Source organism: Mastigoproctus giganteus, chromosome 11 (assembly GCF_048544385.1).
Source record: "Mastigoproctus giganteus isolate SK-2022 chromosome 11, ASM4854438v1, whole genome shotgun sequence".
Taxonomy (NCBI): domain Eukaryota; kingdom Metazoa; phylum Arthropoda; class Arachnida; order Uropygi; family Thelyphonidae; genus Mastigoproctus; species Mastigoproctus giganteus.
The window spans coordinates 42,728,497-42,749,351 of record NC_143585.1 but is presented as its reverse complement, the minus strand read 5'-3'; the positions used below and the strand labels follow the sequence as shown (position 1 = coordinate 42,749,351).

General features: G+C 39.1%; 2 protein-coding genes across 4 annotated transcripts in view; one reads left to right on the top strand and one right to left on the bottom strand.

Annotated features, from left to right (window-relative positions):
- Positions 1-20,855, bottom strand: part of LOC150077951 (DDB1- and CUL4-associated factor 8-like) — a 227,606-nt gene that overhangs the window by 190,276 nt on the left and 16,475 nt on the right. The gene's annotated exons all lie outside the window — the stretch shown is intronic.
- On the top strand, positions 12,558-13,100 carry LOC150077952 (uncharacterized). Its single transcript, XM_090384413.1, has one exon. The coding sequence runs from the start codon at positions 12,558-12,560 to the stop codon at positions 13,098-13,100; it is 543 nt and encodes a 180-aa protein (XP_090240539.1).

Below are 20,855 nucleotides of genomic sequence, written 5' to 3'. Positions count from 1 at the left end.
AAAAATTCTTCTGCTGTGGAATAAGTGTAACGTATGAATATTATTTTTTTCACAAGCAAAGCAAAAAAAATCAACTACATATAAGTATATACATGACTGGAGCAATGTGATCCGCACAATGCTCCAGTATATACATGAATGGAGCACTGTGCAGATTTGTAGCAATGTTTACAAATCTGCACAATGCCACAAAATGCACAATTCATTGGTAATTGTGAATGCCAAAGTTTGACTGCTATAAGCCACACATTTGTAACTCCCTTTTACTCAATGGCTGCACTAAAGTATAATCAAACATTTACATTATGTTTTAGCATATTCCAGGAAATCTAACAAAATTAGAGAGCAAGAGAATGAAACTAATAAAACAAGCAATGCATACAAATTTATGCCAGGTGCTGTTTCAACAAACAAGAATGCAAAATATACAAAAAAATAAGAAAACAATAATTACAAAACTGCATGAAATAATATACACACAAGATTTCACACATTATGCTGCTTAAAAAAAATGAATTTGTTAATATATTAGAGATATAGGCACATAAAATGTCCCACACCTTAGCTCACTTGTTAAATTTCAAGGTTATTTTTGCACAAGATAATCTCTATCTCAACTTGATATTTCAAATGTCAAGTGGCAAGAATGTCATTATACATTTTCATGCCAAATCACTAGTGCTAAAATAGTATTACTATTGGAAAATGATGCAACAAGCATCAGCAAAAAAAAAAAAAAAAAAAAAACTTCCAACGTCACCTGTCCATCCTCTCCAATAATTTGTATAGTTTCTGAATTTAGCATCAACATTAGTAGAGGCACATGATGCAAGAAAGCAAGCTAATACATCAGCCTTAAAAAAAAAAAAAAAAAACCTTCCCATTTCACCCATCAATTAACTCCAAAAGTTTGTCTAGTTCAACTTTGAATTTATTTAAGCTGTCAACTTCCACAACAGATGGAAGCTTGTTCCAGCAATCAACCAGCCGCTGGCTGGCTAAAGGCAAAATTCTGCAAATCTATTCTACTGACTTTCCTCAATTTCAATTAATGCCCCGTTAGGTGCAGAATCTGAGCAAGAGGAAGAATTCCATCACTATTGAGCTTGCTCAAACCATTCAAGGCTTTATACACCTCAATTAGATCACTGCACAGGTGCTTACTCTCCAGGTGCTGCAATTTGCAGAACTTAGCCTTTCTTGGTAAGGGCACCCCTTTGTTCCCCTCACCAATCTTGTTGCCCTTCTTTGTACTCGTTCGAGCAACTCTACATCCCCTCCTAAAATGAGGCCTCCAGACCTGTACACACTACTCTAGGTGTGGCCTGACCATTGCTTTGTATAACGGGATAATCACCTCTGTCCCTGCTAGCAAAATTCCTATATATCATTAACAAGACTCCATGGCCTGCCCTGGCAGCCCTTCTGTACTGCTCACAAACTTCATATTTGACTGCACAATTACCCTCAGGTCTTTTTCACTTTCCACTTCCCTGAGTGTAGCACCACAAGGTACGTTTCTCTTTGGTTATTGCTACCCATATGCAGTACTTTGCATTTGTCAAATTTAAACTTCAGTTGCCACTTCTCAGCCCATTTGCTCAACTTATCTAGATCCAGTTGGAGTAGCATACCATCTTTACTGTCATTAACAACCTTGCCAACCTTTGTATCATCTGCAAACTTCGACATTAAACCTGATATATCTTCATCAATGTCATTGATAAATATACAAAACAACGGGCTCAACACCGAACCATGGAGAACTCCACTAATAACATTTGTCCACGAAGAGCAGTATCTATTGATTACCACTCTGTCGTCTCCCACTCAACCATCTCTTTATCCATTGTAGCAACTTACCCTTAATGCCCCATCTCTCCAATTTGTACAGCGGTCTTCCATGTGCAAGAGTATCAAAAGATTTCCTGAAATCCAAGTATATGATATCAAAATTATTTTTGGCATGCAGTTCCTTTGTGACCACATCATAGTATACAATTCAAATTGATCAGACAAGACCTCCCTTTAACAAACCCATGTTGTGTCTTAACTATTACTGCAGTCTTGTCTAGATGATCCTGCAATGCTTCTTTAACCAGCGATTCCATTATTTTCCCTGGAACACAAGTTAAATGAACCCCAGGAGCTCACATCTGATGAGTATGGGCTTGGCACATCCAAGGCCCTGAGCTGGATATCATCATTCTTCTCTCTCTCTCTCTTTCTCTCTCTCTGTCTCTCTGAGTAACTAGGGAATTTTTTTTTGGCTGTTGCAGCAAAAGCCTCAGGCTTCCTTGCACTATATAGCTAATAATAATAATAAACTAACAGGTCTGTAGTTGTGTCACATTATGAACCCCCTTTGTGAATTGGTGATACATTTTATTATAATTAGCCATATGGTGCAAGGAAGTATGAGGCTTTTGCTGCACCACACCAAAAAAAAATTTGAGTTACCCCTGAGGGAGAGAGAGTCAGAAATAGAAGGGAATCACCAAGAAAGAAAAGAATGATGATTTCCAGCTCAGGACCCTGGGTGTGCCAATCCAATACTCACCAGATGTGAGCCCCTGGTGGTGCACACATCCAGTCCATGGGGACCTCCCCTGAGTCCAAGGAAGCTCTCATAATTATGGCTATGTGTTTGCTGCCTCCTTTAATATAACTGAATAGATCCCATCCACCCCAGATGCCTTCCTTAAGTTTAACTTCAACAATGTTATTGTTTGTTATTTGATTTTTAGGAGCATTAGCAACTAAGGCCATATTGCTCCGGGATATGCGGTGGTCATTCCCTGACCTTTCTGCATCCCCCATTTTTGGTGGTGACGGGCTCGAACCACAGTCTAATCAAGAAGCGTGTGCTATGCACTGCTGCTCCTTCCCACCTGACTATGGAGGCGCCTCTTCAACAATTTCTCCTCCACTTTGCTCTCAGTTATTACAAAATCACTTAGCTCACTGTTAGCACTTGATAAACGTCTGGCATTCCCCTCATTGAATAACTCCTCATGTGTGAATGTAGATGCAAAATAATTAATCAGTTTATCAGCTACCTGAGCATGATCATCAATAGTCAACCCATCTATGCTAAGTGGTACAATCTGATTCGTCCCTTTCCTTCTAGAGTTTACATAAGTAAAGAACTCTTTGCTGTTTTTCTTTGCATCCTTTGAAAGATTTCTCATAATCTGCCTTCACCTGCCTAATCTCCTTTGTGACTTGATTACAGACTAGTTTATACCTGCCATAGACCTTTGTGTCACCTGATACTTTATATGCATTCCATACATTCTTCTTCTCTGCCACAAGCCCCATTAATTCATCTGACATTCATTTAGGCCTAAACCTAGAACAGTATTTCTTAGTTGGAATGAAAAGCCTAGTAGCCTCCAAAATTAAGTCCCTGAAGGCTTCCCATTTAGAATGCAACGTTGGTAACATCATCAGTTGATCCCACTGTACAGAATTTAAAAATTGTCTGAGACCTCGGTAGTCACCTTTATGAAAGCAAAAGATGTGGTTACAAAGGAATTGGATGCAAAAAATAATTTTGATATCACATATTTGGATTTCAGGAAAGCTTTTGACACTGTTGCGCATGGAAGACTATTGTACAAACTGGAGAAGAATGGTATTAAGGGTAAGTTGCTACAATGGATAAAAGGATGGTTAAGTGGGAGAAGACAGAGGGTGGTAATTAATGGGTGCTGCTCTTCGTGGACTAAGGTTATTAGTGGAGTCCCACAGGGTTCGGTGTTGGGTCCACTGTTGTTTTGTATATTTATCAATGATATTGATGAAAGTACATCAGGCTTAGTGTCGAAGTTTGCAGATGATACAAAGGTTGGCAGGGTTGTTAATGACAGTAATGGCAGTGTGCTACTGCAACAGGATCTAAATAATTTGGGCAGATGGGCTAAGAAGGGCAACTGAAGTTTAACCTTGACAAATGCAAAGTGCTGCATATGGGTAGAAGTAACCGCACAGAAACGTACCAACTGTGTGGTACTACACTTAAGGTGGTAGAAAATGAAAAAGACCTGGGAGTAGTTGTTCAGTCAGATATGAAGTTTTCTGAGCAATGCAGACAGGCTGCCAGGGCAGGTCATGGGGTTTTGTCAATGATATATAGGAATTTTGCTAGCAGGGAAAAGGAGGTGATTATCCCTCTGTATAAGGCTATGGTCAGGCCACACCTTGAGTACTGCGTACAGGACTGGAGGCCTCATTTTAGGAAGGATGTAGATTTACTTGAGCGTGTACAGAGAAGGGCAAGAAGACTGGTGAAGGGAATGAAGGGATCTTCTTACCAAGAGAGGCTTAAGTTCTGCAAATTGCAGTGGCTGGAGACTAGGCACCGGCGTGGTGATCTGATTGAGGTGTATAAGGCCTTGAATGGGTTCAGCACGCTGAATTCTGATGGGATCCTTCCACTTGTACAGATTATGAACCTAAGGGGGCATAAATTCAAATTAAGAAAATACAGATGCAGAATAGATGTGTGGAAATTTGCCTTTTGCCAGCAGGTGGTTAATTGCTGGAACAAACTTCCATCTGTCGTTGTGGAAGTTGATAGGTTAAATAAATTTAAGGAGGAACTGGACAGGCATTTGGAGGGAATGGTGTGATTTTTTTTTTTGGCTGATGCTGCATAATACACTTGCTTTCTTGCATCATATGCCACTACTACTACTACTTCCCTGTAGCTTGATGGTAGTTACATCTTTAAGTAATTCCCACATCAGTACTGTATGATCCCTGTCACCCAGTGGTTCCTTTATCTGCAAATTCTTAATGCATGAATAATCACTGCTGATAATCAGATCAAGAGTATTACTCCCTCTGGTTGCCTCTCGAACATGTTGCTGTAGAAAACATGTGATCCAATAAATCCACAAAAGTCTTGCAGGTGTGCGAGTGACCAACCCACAAGTTCCAGTCAATATTTGGAAATTTAAAATCCCCCATTATAAGACATTCTTATTTACTGGCCCACTATTTCTCTGCACAATTGCTCATTATACTCATCAGATTCATTAGGCCTATAACACACAACTACTCTCATTTTTCCTTTCCTTTCCTAAATTCCAACTCTGCACTACCTGTATCTGTGTGACACCACGTCTCTGATATCCCAACAATATCTGCTTTTGATGTCTTGACTAGCACTTCAAGCTCACCAAATTTATTAACTATATTGCAAGCATTGGTGTACATGCAGCTGTTCCTACTCCTAGCCACCCTAACACAGCCCATGTATTTACAGGACTCCCAGCAGTCCTGTAAATCTCCATTACCTAGCTTTCCAGGCTGCTGCTCATTCTAAAATGAGCTGCTGCTCATTCCGGGATGTCTTTGTGTGTGCGCGATGCAAGGAGTGTATCGATATCAGGCAACAACTCGGCGTTCTTGTGGGCCTATATGAGAGCTTGATGGACAGGGTGGATGCCCTCGAAGAAACTAAATTGAGGGGCCCATCAAGCTCTCAGCTGCCCACATCAACGCCAGAGCTTGCACTTGGGCATCGCGTGACACAGAGACAACTTCCAAGGCAGAATGCGCTGAGTCCCGAAGGAACTAGTAGTTGTTGGTGACTCTATTGTCAGGGAAACGGGGAACATGCTTTGTAAAAAAGATAGGTGGAACAGGACCAGGGTATGTCTGCCAGGGGCAAAGGTTGATGACGTTGTAGAGCGAATATCATCTTTTAAGGGCACAAAAGGTGATATAGTTGTACACGTTGGCACTAATAATATTAAGAGTAGGAGACCGGCAGAATTACTTAACAAGTAGAGGTCACTGTTGAACAAAAGCCGAGAATTAGGGTTGAATTTGAAAGTGTCTGCAATTCTGCCCAGACACGATAGGAGGGAGTATATGATGAGAGCCCTGTCGATAAATTCGGCCCTGGAAGGATTGTGCAAGGCTCAAGGGGTAGAATTTTTTTCAGCCTGGACTGTACTTGTTAACAGGAGAGATTGCTTCTACAAGGATGGGATACACTTAAATAGAAAGGGTGCAAGAATATTTGCTGATGCTATCGAGGCAGTGTTAGGTGGGTCGGAAAACTGCTAGCTTGGGGGGAGACAAAGACCAATAGATTGACAGTAGCCACTGGCAGAGGTGAAAGAGATTCTTGCACTGCTTCTATTAGAATGAGCAGAAGCCTGAAAAACAAGATGCATGGTATTTCAGAGACTGCTGGGAGCCATTGGGGTACAAGTAAACACATGGGTTGTGTTAGGGTAGCTAAGAATAGAAACAGGTGCAGTACACCTGTTTGTACTGCGTGTACACCAATGCTAGGAGTTTAGTAAATAAATTTGATGAATTTGAAGTATTGCTCAAAACATCAAAGGCAGATATTGTTGGGATATCAGAGATGTGGTGTCACACAGATATAAGGGATGCAGAACTGCAATTTGGGGAGTACACCGTCTACAGAAAGGATAGACAGGATAGGAAGGGGGGAGGGGTTATGCTATTAGTTAAGAAACACATAAAAACCAAGGAAGTGAAGCCAGTCGACATCGCTGGACAGTGCAGTGTTGAGTCAGTTTGGTGTGACATAAGCATTGGGAGATCAAAATTGAGAGTAGGAGTGTGCTATAGGCCTAATGACTCTGATGAGTATAATAAGGAACTATACAGGGAAATAGAGTGGGCCAGTAAATCAGAGAGTCTTATAATATGAGATTTTAATTTCCCAGATATTGACTGGAATTTGGGGGCTGGTCACTCACACACTAGCAGGGCTTTTGTGGATTTATTGGATGATTGTTTTCTACATCAGCATGTTCAGGAGGCAACTAGAGGGAGTAATACTCTTGATTTGATTATCAGCAGTGATTCTTCATGCATTAAGAATCTGCAGATAAATGAACCACTAGGTGGCAGTGATCACAGTGTGCTGAAGTGGGATTTAATCAAAGAGGTAACTACCATTAGGGGTAAAGGGAAGGGTTATTGCTTCCGTAAGGGCAACTACGATGGACTGAGACAGTATTTAAATTCTATACAGTGGGACCAACTGATGATGTTACCAACAGCAAATTCAAAATGGGAAGCATTCAAAGAACTTATCTTGGAAGCTACTAGGCTTTACATACCAACTAAGAAATATTGTTCAGGGTTTAGGCCAAAATGGATGTCAGATGAACTAATGAGGCATATGGCAGAGAAGAAAAATGCATGGGATACTTACAAATTAACACATGACACAGAAGCCTATGATAGATACAAGTTGATATGCAACCAAGTTACAAAGGAGGTTAGGCAGGCGAAGGCAGATTACGAGAAATCCTTGGCAAGGAAAGCAAAGAAAAACAGCAAAGAGTTGTTTACTTCTGTAAACTCTAGAAGGAAGGGGATGAATCAGATTGGCCCACTTGATATTGATGGGTCAACTGTTGATGATCCTGCTCAGGTAGCTAACAAACTAAATGAATATTTTGCATCGACATTCACACATGAGGAGTTATTCAGCAAGGGGAATGCCAGAGGTGTATTCAACTCTAGCAGTAAGCTAGAGAATCTTGAAATAACTGGGAGTAAAGTGGAGGAGAAACTGTTGAATATAAACACAAAAAAGGCACCCGGGGGTGGATGGGATCTATCCAGTTATATTAAAGGAGGCAGCAAAGGAAGTAAGCAAACCCTTAGCCATAATTATGAGAGCTTCCTTGGACTCAGGGGAGGTACCCATAGACTGGAAATGTGCAAATGTGACCCCAATTCACAAAGGAGGATCAAAGGCTGACACAGGTAATTATAGACCTGTGAGCTTAACTTCTGTTCCAGGAAAATTAATGGAGTCACTGGTTAAAGAAGCACTGCAGGATCATTTAGACAAGACTTCAGTTATGGCTCAGACACAGCATGGTTTTGTTAAGGGGAAGTCTTGCCTGACCAACTTGATTGGATACTATGATGCAGTCACAAAAGAACTGGATGCAGGGAATAACTTTGATATTATATACTTGGATCTTAGAAAGGCTTTTGATACTGTTGCACATGGAAGACTGCTACACAAATTGGAGCAGTGTGACATTGGAGGCAAATTGCTGCTATGGATAAAGGGGTGGTTGAGGGGGAGAAGACAGAGTGGTAATTAATGGACACTGCTCATCGTGGACTAATGTTATTAGTGGAGTCCCTCAGGGCTCAGTGTTGGGTCCATTATTGTTTTCTGTATTTATAAATGATATTGATGATGGTATATCAAGCTTAATGTCCAAGTTTGCAGATGATACAAAGGTTGGCAGGGTTGTCAAGGACACTACTGACACTATGCTGCTGCAACAGGATCTGGAAAGGTTGAGCAGATGGGCTGAGAGGTGGCAAATGAAGTTTAACATTGACAAATGTAAAGTACTACACATGGGAAACAGCAACCCCAGAGCAACGTATCAACTCTGTGGTACTACACTGACAGTGGTACAGAATGAAAGGGACTTGGGGGTGGTTGTGCAGGCAGATATGAAGTCTTCTGAGCAGTGCAGACGGGCTGCAAGAGTAGCTCATGGAGTATTGTCAATGATATACAGGAATTTTTCCAGCAGGGATAAGGAGGTGATTATTCCATTGTATAAGGCAATGGTCAAGCCACACCTAGAGTACTGTATACAGGTCTGGAGGCCTCATTTCAAGAAGGATGTAGAGCTGCTGGAACGAGTACAGAGAAGGGCAACAAGATTAGTGAATGGAACAAAGGGGGTGCTCTTACGAAGAAAGGCTTAAGTTTTGCAAATTACAGTGTCTGGAGACTAGGCACCAGCGAGGTGATCTGATAGAGGTGTATAAAGCCTTGAATGGTTTAAGCATGCTCAATGCTGATGGGATTCTTTCTCTAGCTCAGAAAAATCACCTGAGAGGGCATAAATTCAAATTGAGGAAAGACAGATGTAGGATAGACGTGTGGAAATTTGCCTTTAGCCAGCGGGTGGTTAGTTGGTGGAACAGACTCCCATCCCTTGTGGTGGAGGTTGATAGCCTAAATAAGTTTAAAGCTCAGCTGGACAGGTATTTTGAATGAACAGAGGGGTGAAGTGGAAGTGGGGTTTATTTTTTTTTTTTTTTTTTTTGGCTGATGCTGCATAAGCTTGCTTTCTTGCATCAAATGCCTCTACTAATGCTAATGCTAAAATAGAAGCAGTGAAAGAATCACTTTTGTCTCTGCCTGTGGCCACTGTTAACCTTTTAGTCTGTGTATCCCTCTGTGCTAGCAGTTTTCCGACCCACCTAACACCACCTTGACAGCATCAGCAAATATTCTTGCACCCTTCCTATTTAGGTGTACCCCATCACTGTAGAAGCAGTCTCTACTGTCAACAAGCACAGACCAGGCTAAAAACAATTCTATCCTTTGAGCCTTGCACAATCTCTCCAGGGCTGAATTGATCGACAAGGCTTTCATCATATACTCCCTTCTATCGTGTCTGGGCAGAATTGCAGACACTTTCACATTCAACCCTAACTCGTGACTTTTTCATCATTGACTTGTACTTGTTGAGTAAATCTGCAGATCTTTTACTCTTAATGTCATTAGTTCCAAAATGTACAACAACATCACCTTTTGTGCCCTTAAAAGATGATATCTGCTCTATGTCATCAACTTTTGCCCCTGGCAGACATACCCATATCAGTGGAACACTAATCAAAAGGTGCCTCCGTAGCCAAATTTAAATTTAAGTTCTTGATTAGACTGGGGTTTGAGCCTGAGACCAATAAATACGGAAGATGCGGAAAGGTCAGGGAATGACCATCTCATATCCCCACAGCAATATGGCCTTAGTTGCTAATGCTCCTAAAAACTAAAACAACAAATCAATAACAGCTACCTCTGGAGTGGAATATGGCTACCATTTATCAAATGCATTACATTAGTTACAGTAAATGTTTGTGAACAGTACATACATCCTTTCTTTGATTAAAAGTTACAGCTTTGATCAGGACCAGATTTAATGTTTGTAGGCCCTAGGCAAAATTCTATTCTGAAAAGTGGGAAAAAAGTAAAACATTTCTTATAAAAAATTACTGTATTAACACACTGACTGCAAATTACATCTTTTGATATAATGCAAGTATGAGCAGTTGATCAGCACAGCAGCACATGCACATATGGTGTATAAATGTGTATGACTTGTCTCATGCTTATCTAGTTAAACGTGAATTTTCCTGTTCAAAACAGTTGTACTCACAAATATGTACATGTGACTTATATGTAAAGAGAGTGGTAGTAAATCGTGGAATAGTTTTGTGGTGTAACATTTTAAGAAAATAAGTGGGAATTTTAAGACTGGTGAGTTGTATTTTAAATTTTTCATATTCTGATCCTAGAATAATTTATTGTGTTAACTGTGTTTGACGTAATTGATAATGTCTGACGGATATATGCGAAAACAGGAATCTGGTTAGGAAAAAAGAAAGAATAAATCGGTCAACTACTGAGTGACGAGAACTCAGGATGAAGGGTCCATAGTCACAAATGGTCGTTAGTGTAGTATCTCAAATAGAGAGCTTTATGGTAACTGAAAAAAAAAAAAAAAAAAAAGTTTCTAGTACCCCAGCTTGGACTAAAACTGAGGAACTAACGAAAACGGTGTCTATTTGAGTCTTTCCAGTTGCTGTGATGTGAATGACAAGGGTGGAAGAAGCGACTCAGACTTCTTCCTGAAGAAGTGTTTAAAGTCTTAGCATTAGCAGAGGCATTTGATGCAAGAAAGCAAGCTTATGCAGCATCAGCCAAAAAAAAAAAAAATAAAAAAATAAACCCCACTTCCACTTCACCCCTCTGTTCGTTCGAAATACCTGTCCAGCTGAGCCTTAAAAACTTATTTAGGCTATCAACTTCCACGACAAGGGATGGAAGTTATTCCACCAACCACCCGCTGGCTAAAGGCAAATTTCCTCACGTCTATCCTACATCTGTCTTTCCTCAATCTGAATTTATGCCCTCTCAGGTGATTATTCTGAGCAAGAGGAAGAATCTCATCAGCATTGAGCATGCTCAAACCATTCAAGGCTTTATACACCTCTATCAGATCACTTCGCCTCACGTCTTGGGGGAGAAGCAACTGGCAGGTGAGGGCCATGCAAGACTGTGCTTGGTTGAGGCGGCGGTGGTGGCCCCCACCACTGCCACCTCAACACAGCTCTCTGTGCCGGGATAACTGCAGCTTTGAAAGTCGTTAAAAAATACTTCTCATCGCAAAATTTATGAATAACCTTTATAGAATTATTAACTAACTATTTTGCAACCTTTTTGTCACCAAAAGGAGTTACTTGGTACAAAGAAGCACACTATTGAAGTGCAATAAAAAATTAGTTTTTTAATTTTAACACAAATAGTAAATGATAGATTTCCCTTGATAAGCATTGAATAACGCATAGCTAATGTGATTTTTAAATTTTTAGCTCCATTAGTGACGGAAACAGGGGAGACACGAAAATTACTCAGTATTTCTATACATTCTTTCCTGTCTGACGCTGCCATTTTTAATTTTAAAAATATTTAAAAATTATATTTAAACCTACTCATTGAGCTCTTTCCAACGTTGTATAATAAGCGATAGATTGAAGCATTTTTTGTCCGCACCGCATTTTACTCTCCCAATTTATCAGACAAATTTTTGTCAACAACGATCAATATGCTGTTATGTTGGCCCACACGATGTACAAACCCATGCAAAATTTCAAGTCAATAGGTTGAGTGGTTCCAGAGATACAATGCTGTGATAGATGGACGGGCAGACAGACAACTGAGTGACATTATAAGGTCCTTCGTTAGACTATGGACCCTAAAACACTTTGGGTAAAATGAAAAATTCAATGCTGAAATATATAAATGTTCCAAACCACTCCTACAATAAGTCTACTCTTTCTCAATCTGAAGATTTTAGTGATACCATTCAAATAAAAGGTCAAGTTGATACAGAATTAGAATCAGAGTGGGTAGATTACGTAGTGTCGACATCGACAATTGATGTAATTGCAAATAAGGATGAATCAGAGCCTGTGAATGACATAAATACCCAAAAAACATCTGTTACTGTTTCACTATCAGATTTCAGTACTGATCCTGCTAAATTAAAAATAAATTCTGATCTCATTCATCACATTTCCCAAAATTTGCCATCTAAGAATTCAGAGTCCAATTTGAAATCAACATCTAAAAGATTTGGCGAAAAAGTAAGATATGCAAGAAAAGAACTGTTTTATAGGAAAATGGGAAATGGCGATGTTGTTAAAAGAGACTGGCTAATATTCTCAGAATCTACTGGAAAAGTATATTGTTATGTGTGTATGTTATTTAAAGGTGGACTTAATGAGATATGTAAACTGGATTCGGCGAATGGAAAAATGCACATGCAAGAATCGCAATGCATAAAAAATCAAAGGAGTATTTCACTTCTATATCTAATATGTTGCAGTTCCAAAAGTCTACCTGGACTGACACAAAATTGCAAATCAAGAAGCAAAAAGCAACCAAATACTGGACTGAAGTTTTAAGAAGAGTAGTTGCGGCAACAAAATTTCTGGAAGAAAGAGGTATGGCTTTTCGTGGTGATAATGAGCAACACAATAATTGTAACAATGGCAACTTCCTCAGATGTATTGATCTTCTATCTGAGTTTGATCCTTTTCTAAAAGAGCATATAACAAAATACGGAAATCCAGGAAGTGGAAATGTTTCGTACCAGTCTTCAACCACAAAGAATTTATCAGGATCAAATATTTTTGCACACATATCTGAAATTAAAGAAGCCAAATATTATAGAATTAGCATAGATTCAACTCCTGTTATAAGTCACACAGATCAGTTGTCGGTCATTATTCATTATGTATCAAAAGATGGCGAAGTACACAAGTCTTTCTTGATGTTTGTTCCCATTGAAAAGCATGATGCAAAATATCTTTTAGACACAGTAGCATCTGTTCTTGATAAACATGGACTAGATGTAGCAAACTGCAGATCTCAGTCATATGATAACACTGCTAATATGAGTAAGATGTATTCTGGAGTCCAAGCCAGATTTAAAGAAAGTCAACAAACCAGCAGTATGGGTTCCACGTGCTTCACAGTCTTAATTTAATAGGGACCACATCCGCAGAAAGCTGTTTGGCTGCTGTTAATTTTTTCAGCATTTTACAGTCAGTCACTCTATAAATTCTTTGCAGCCTCACCACAAAGACAGTCTAAATAGAGTAGGATGGAGAATAAAACCTTGGTCAAAAATCTATCAGACACAAGATGGTCATCACGTTATGATGCTGCAAGATCATTGAAAAAAAAATTACAGTAAAATTAATGCAGCACTCATTGATATCTTAGAATGCAAAGAACAAAAACCAACAGTTGTTCATAAAGCAAAAGCTTTGATAAATAAACTGAACAGTTAGAAATAGCATTAATGACTGTCATTTGGGAAGATCTTCTAAAAAAAAAAGAGTGAATAAAGCAATTCAAGAACCTGGAATTGAGTTATGCATAATTGTGAAATTATATGATGAGTATCTGGATTAATTTACTGATATTCGAGACAAAGAGAAATTTTATGATTTTGAAACGAATGGCAAAAGAATTCATTCCAAATTCTGATTACAGACAATATGATGACCGAAAGCGGAAAAGGAAGAAAACATTTGATAAAACACCAGAGGAATTGGTATCAGCAGAACTAAGTGCAAAAGATACATTTTGAATTCAAGTTTTTTAATCGTATTGTAGACATACTAGTCACAGAAATGACAAAATGACGTGCTGCATACAGTACATTGCATGATACCTTCAGTTTTCTTATAGATAAATCTATGTCAAAAGAAGAAATTCGATCCAAAGCCATAGCATTAGTCAATATCTACTCGCCTGGCTTAGAAATAGACTTTATTGATGAATTCCTATTGTTTTTGGCACTATACAAGGAAAAAACATCTGTGGCAGAATTAATAAAGGCATAAATAAAAGAGAAACTGATTACTAGTTTCCCCAAACGTACACAACTTTAAGAATTTATCTATCCATAATTGGATCGAATGCTGAAGGAGAACGCTCATTTTTGAAACTTAAGCAGATAAAGAACTATGTATGCTCAACTATGAGCCAAGATCACTTATCGTCGTTGGCACTTTTATGTATTAAGAACGATATTACTCATCACATGGACTTCCAGAATGTTATTAAAGATTTTGCTACAAGAAGCCGAAGCAAGAAACTTTTGTAATCTTAAGAAATGTTACAGGTAATCTAGATATTGACGATATTGTAGATTTTGTTTCTTTTTAATTTCAAGTATAATGCTGAAGTTTTATAGTTGCATTATTTTTAAGTCTGAAAACCTTTTCCTCCCTATTCTTTTATTTTTTTTTTCCATTCCTTCATAGACCCTAGGCACAGTGCCTAATGGGAAATCTGGCCCTGGTTTGGATAGCAAAAACTGCTAAGGGCTAAACTAAAAAATATACAAGTTGACAAGTGATTTATGAGGAAATCATATGACTTCATCTTGGCGCTATGATAGGCTGCACAGTTTGGTTTTGATTTAGTTTTCTGAAAATGTTGCAAGTTGTAAGGCATTAGAAATAAATATCCTGCAAAATTAGTAAATCACTAGGACTGAAGTAATGGCTACCAAAATAAAAAATTATATGGTTGAAGAAAAGTTAAAGATTATTGAAAGAGTTAAGAATGGCGAAACAAAATGCAGTATATTTCGCAAGTGTGGCATTGCAGAAAGAAGAATTCATGGTTGAATGAAAGAGGATGAAACTTGCATTCATTTGTAGAATCCGTAGAAGATGAAGTAGGTCCAAAGAAAGAAAACTAGACTTTGTGAAAACAGTGATATGTAAAAATGCTTATACAAGTGGTTTCTACAGAAGCCTAGTGAATTGATAAACAGGATAATTTTTTTAAAGCATAGGCACTTAAATTTCATAAGCCACTTGGTGGAGATGGCACAGTTAAAGCTTCTGAAGGGTGGCTTTGGAGATGAAAGGCTCGTCATGGAATATCTTAGGTTAGTCTTGTAGAGAAATCTGCATTTGGTGACATTATATCAGCAGAAGCTTTTCCTGAATTTCTGCATAATGTGATTCAAGATGGTGAATGCAAAGATGAAAAGTTGTACAACTGTGATGAAAAAAGCAGTGTACTATAAACTTCTCCCCAACAAATCACTGGATATTAAAAAGGCACCCAACAAAGCAGGCACAAAAACTAACAAAGAGAGAATTGCCATGCTGTTGCACAAATAAGACTGGAAATCGCAAGCGAAAGCCATTGTGCATCGGAAAAAGTCTATGTCCCTGGTGTTTTAAGCACATCAACATGAAATCTCTACCTGTAATTTATGAAAACAGCTCCAACGGGACTGACTAGTATTTTTTTGCTTCATGGTTTGAAAGCAAGTTTATACCATTTGTGAGACACCACTTGCCTTCCAGAAACCTTGAAGAAAAGACTTACTATTGGATCACTGCCCAGCTCATCCTTTGGCTGAGGTCTTGCAATCAAAAGATGGCAAGATTGTCAGGGAAATGGGGAACATATTTTGTAAAAAGGATAGGTGGAACAGGACCAGGGTATGTCTGCCAGGGGCAAAGGTTGACGATATTGTAGAGTAGATATCTTTTAAGGGCACAAAATGTGATATTGTTGTACACGTTGGCACTAATAATATTAAGAGTAGGAGACTGGCAGTATTACTTAAAAAGTACAGGTCACTGTTGAAAAAAACCTGTGAATTAGGATTGAATTTGAAAGTGTCTGCAATTCTGTCCAGACAACAGGAGGGAGTATAAGAGCTTTGTCGATCAATTCGGCCATGGAGAGATTGTGCGAGGCACAAGGGGAAGAATTTTTTTCGCCTGGTCTGTGCTTGTTGACAGGAGAGACTGCTTCTACAGCAATGGGATACACTTAAATAGAAAGGGTGAAAGAATATTTTCTGATGCTATCGAGGCAGTGTTAGGTGGGTCGGAAAACTGCTAGCTTGGGGGGGGGGATACACGGACTAATAGATTACCAGTAGCCACTGGCAGAGGTGAAAGTGATTCTTGTACTGCTTCTATTGGAATGAGCAGCAGCATAGAAAACAAGATCCAGGGGATTTCAGAGACTGCTAGGAATCACTGCAATATAAGAAAACACATGGATTGTGTTAAGTTAGCTAAGAATAGGAACAGGTGCATTTATACTTGCGTGTACACCAACGCTAGGAGTTTGGTATAGAAATTTGATAAATATGAGGTGTTGGTCAAACATCAAAGGCAGATATTGTTGAGATATCAGAGACATGGTGTCACACAGATATAAGGAATGCAGAACTGGAATCTGGGGAGTACAATGTGTACAGAAAGGATAGACCGGATAGGAAGGGACGAGGGGGTTATGCTATTAATTAAAAAAACAAAATCCAAGGAGGTGCAGCCAGTCGACATCGTTGGACAGTGCAGTGTCGAGTCAGTTTGGTGTGACACATGCACTGGGAAATCAAAGCGTGTGTTATAGCGTGTGTTATAGGCCTAATGACTCTGATGAGTATAATAAAAAACTATACAGGGAAATAGAGGGGGGGGCCAGTAAATCAGAGAGTCTTATAATGGAGGATTTTAATTTCCCAGATATTGACTGGAATTTGTGGGTTGGTCACTTAAACACTAGCAAGGCTTTTGTGGATTTATTGGATGATTGTTTTCTACATCAGTATGTTCGGGAGGCAACTAGAGGGAGTAATACTCTTGATCTGATTATCAGTAGTGATTCTTCATGCATTAAGAATCTGCAGATAAAGGAACCACTAGGTGGCAGTGATCACAGTGTGCTCAAGTGGGATTTACTCAAAGAGGTAACTACCATCAAGGGTAAAGGGAAGGGTTTTTGCTTTCGTAAACGCGACTACGGAGGTCTGAGACAGTATTTAAATTCTATACGGTGGGCCCAATTGATGATGTTACCAACAGCTAATTCAAAATGGGAATCATTCAAAGAATTAATCTTGGAAGCTACTAGGCTTTACGTACCAAATAAGAAATATTGTTCAAGGTTTAGGCCTAAATGGATGTCAGATGAACTAATGAGACATGTGACAGAGAAAAAAAAATGCATGGGATACATATAAATTAATGGATGACATGGAAGCCTAGAATAGATATAAGCTGGTCTGTAACCAAGTCACAAAGAAGGTTAGGCAGGCAAAGGCAGATGAGAAATCTTTGGCAAAGGATGCAAAGAAAAACAAAAAAAGAGTTCTTAACGTGTGTAAAATCAAGAAGGACGGAGATGAATCAGATTGGTCCACTGGATATCGATAGTTCAACCGTTGATGAACCTGCTCAGGTGGCTAACAAACTAAATGAGTATTTTGCATCTACATTCACACATGAGGAGTTATTCAGGAAGCGGAATGCCAGAGGTGAACTAAACTTTGGCAGTGAGCTAGATGATTTTGTGATAACTAAGAGGAAAGTGGAGGAGAAATTGTTGAAGATAAACATAAGAAAGGCACCTGGATTGGATGGAATCCATCCAATTATATTAAAGGAGGCAGCAAAGGAAGTAAGCAAACCCTTAGCCATAATCATGAGAGCTTCCTTGGACTCAGTGCAGTTTCCCATGGACTAGAGATGTGCATATGTGACCCCAATTCATAAAGAAGGATCAAAGGGCAACACAAGTAATTATAGACTGTTAGTTTAATTTCTGTTCCAGGGAAATTAATGGAAGTACAATGTGTACAGAAAGGATAGATGGGATAGGAAGGGAGGAGGGGTTATGCTATTAGTTAAAAAACACGAAATCCAAGGAAGTGCAGCCAGTCGACATCGTTAGACAGTGCAGTGTCGAGTCAGTTTGGTGTGACACATGCACTGGGAAATCAAAATTTTCAGTATCTAGCTGGTTAAAGAAGCACTGCAGGATCATCTAGACAAGACTTCAGTTATAGCTTGGACACAGCATGGGTTTGTTAAGGGGAAGTCTTGTCTGACCAATTTGATTGGACACTATGTGGTCACAAAGGAATTGGATGCAAAAAATTTTTATATCGTATACTTGGATTGCAGGAAAGCTTTTGATCCTGCTGCACTTAAAAGACCGCTGTACAGATTGGTGTAGTATGGCATTATGGTAAGTTGCTGCTATGTATAAAGGGATGGTTGCATGGGAGAAGACAGAGTGGTAATCAATGGACACTGCTCTTCGTGGACTAATGTTATTAGTGGAGTCCCTCAGGGTTCAGTGTTGGGTCCATTGTTGTTTTCTGTATTTATTAATGAAGGTATATCAGGCTTAATGTCCAAGTTTGCAGATGATACGAAGGTCAGCAAGGTTGTTAATGATACTAATCACAGTACACTATTGCCACAGGATCTATAAAAGTTGAGCAGATGGGCTGAGAGGTGGCATATGAAGTTTACATTGACAAATGTGAAGTACTACCTATGAAGCAGTAATCCCAGAGTAACATATCAACTCTGTGGTACTACGCTGACAGTGGTAGAGAATGAAAAGGACCTGGGGGTAATTGTGTAGGCAGATATGAAGTTTTCTGAGCAATGCAGAGATTTGCAAGAGTAGCTCATGGTGTCTTGTGAATGATATACAGGAATTTTTCTAGCAGGGATAAGGAGGCTATTATCCCCTTGTATAAGGCAATGGTCAGGCCACACCTTGAGTACTGTATACAGGTCTGGAGGCCTCATTTTAAGAATGTAGAGCTGTTGGAACAAGTACAGAGAAGGGCAACAAGATTAGTGAATGGAACAAAGGGTTGTTCTTACAAAGAAAGCCTTAAGTTTTGCAAATTATAGTGTCTGGAGATTAGGCATCTGCGAGGTGATCTGATTGAGATGTATAAAGCCTTGAATGGTTTGAGCATGCTCAATGCTGATGGGATTCTTCCTCTTCCTCAGAAAATCTGCTTGGGGTGAGGTGGATGCAGAAGCTCCAGTTGCACATTACTGAGCAAGGAAGAAATTACAGCCTCTGTGGCCGAACGGAAGACAAGTGACAAACAGAAGGCTAGTGACATAAGGAGTGACTTACAAGTCAATGTGGATGACTTGTGTAAGGAAAATGCACCAGAAATTAACAAAGTGCTTGAAAACATTTATGAGATAATGGCATGGTTAGATCAGAGTGATAGTGAGCATCTTCATTTATTGCCACTATTAAGAATTATGTACTGAAAACACAATCATCAGTTCTGACGAACTAAATTACATGACTATTTCAGAACGGATGCTTAAAGTCCATAACGGCATTGTGTGTTAAACGAATATAAAGGAAATGATAAACTTTAATCATCTTTTAGTCTGTATATTCATAAAACATTAGTAAATAAAGTATTTATTTACTAAGTAAAGTGTATTTATGTTAAAGAAACTGGGAAAAAAATGGTAAACATTTTTTGGCTGTAATGCGCTTTGCTTATAACACTAGTATTAAAGTTGTTGCCTGACGACACCTACGTTTAAGCATCTCTTATATCAGGGTTGCACTGCATGTGTTCAGTCTGCTATCTGTTGGGCTAGCTTTGACTGACACTGGCATATTCGGAGTCAGAATGATATTGTGTCGGCATCAGGTTGCCATATTTTTGAATCTTAATTTTCCTTGCTTCTATTACCTTTTGCTCCTCTGATATATTTAATTGGTCCCATTCACTTACAATGCCTTTACAAATTCATCATGCCAAGTGGGATGACCTGTAGTGTAATTCCACTTGAGGACAGTCTTAATAATAGTTCTGAGTGCCTGGATTATGCAGTTTTTATCCAACAGGTCTCCTGATTGGAGTCTTTTTCCAATTTTGACTGATCCTGCTACATGTTCTAAATATTTCTGGATGATGAAAGGAGAGAGCTTGCTCACAGGTTAGCAAAGAATGTAGTATCGGGAATACTGGAAATTCCACTGATATAAATCTATGTTCTTCTTCAAATCTGTTTTCATTCTCTTTGGTGGCGCCTCCGTAGCCAGGTAGGAAGGAGCAGCAGTGCGTAACACACGCTTCTTGATTAGACCGGGGTTCGAGCCCATCACCACCAAATATGGAGGATGTGAAACGGTCAGGGAATGACCACCGCATATCCCGGAGCAATATGGCCTTAGTTGCTAATGCTCCTAAAAAAAAAAAAAAAAAAAAAAAAACCATTCTCTTTGGAATGGAGTGGTCATGTTTTACAAGCATAAGCACACTGATAGCTCGATGGCTCTAGTGTAGGAAATGTGTCAACGTCCATGTTTGCTCCATTTAGTCCTTGGTAGATTTAACTTTTCTGACAAGGTTTCCAAGCCCTGCTACGGGGGGGGGGGGGGCATGTGCAGAGCCTGGTGTGACCAAGCAAAGATTAGTAAAGGTGTTAGTACTTGAGCTTCGAACAATAAAAATAAAGGCAACTTTCCTTCCTTTCTTTAAGTAGTTTTTGAAAGTAAAGTTAGTATTAAATAAGTTTTACTAAATATAGACAAGTACAAAAACTAGTAATCACTTTTGAAAAATTGCACTTGAAACAGAAAGAAACTGCTCAGTCACAAATTACTTGCCACCTGAGGCCACCCTAGATGTGGAAATAATATTCCATTGCAGAATGGATTCGGATTTGTAAAGTGAGTAGTTCTTTAGAATAAAAGTAACACTAAGAGAAAAAGAGAAACTAATTTTTAGTAGAGGGAGCAATATTTGTAATATGCTTATGACAAGAGAGATCAGAAGTCGAGATAATCGCTAATAAAGATATGTGATCTAGAAATCTGACTGTCATCGAAGTTGAGCAAAAGAACAGTAGCTGAAGATAACTAAGTTTTCTTCACTCCCCCATTAGAGAATTACTTGGAGATTAGTATT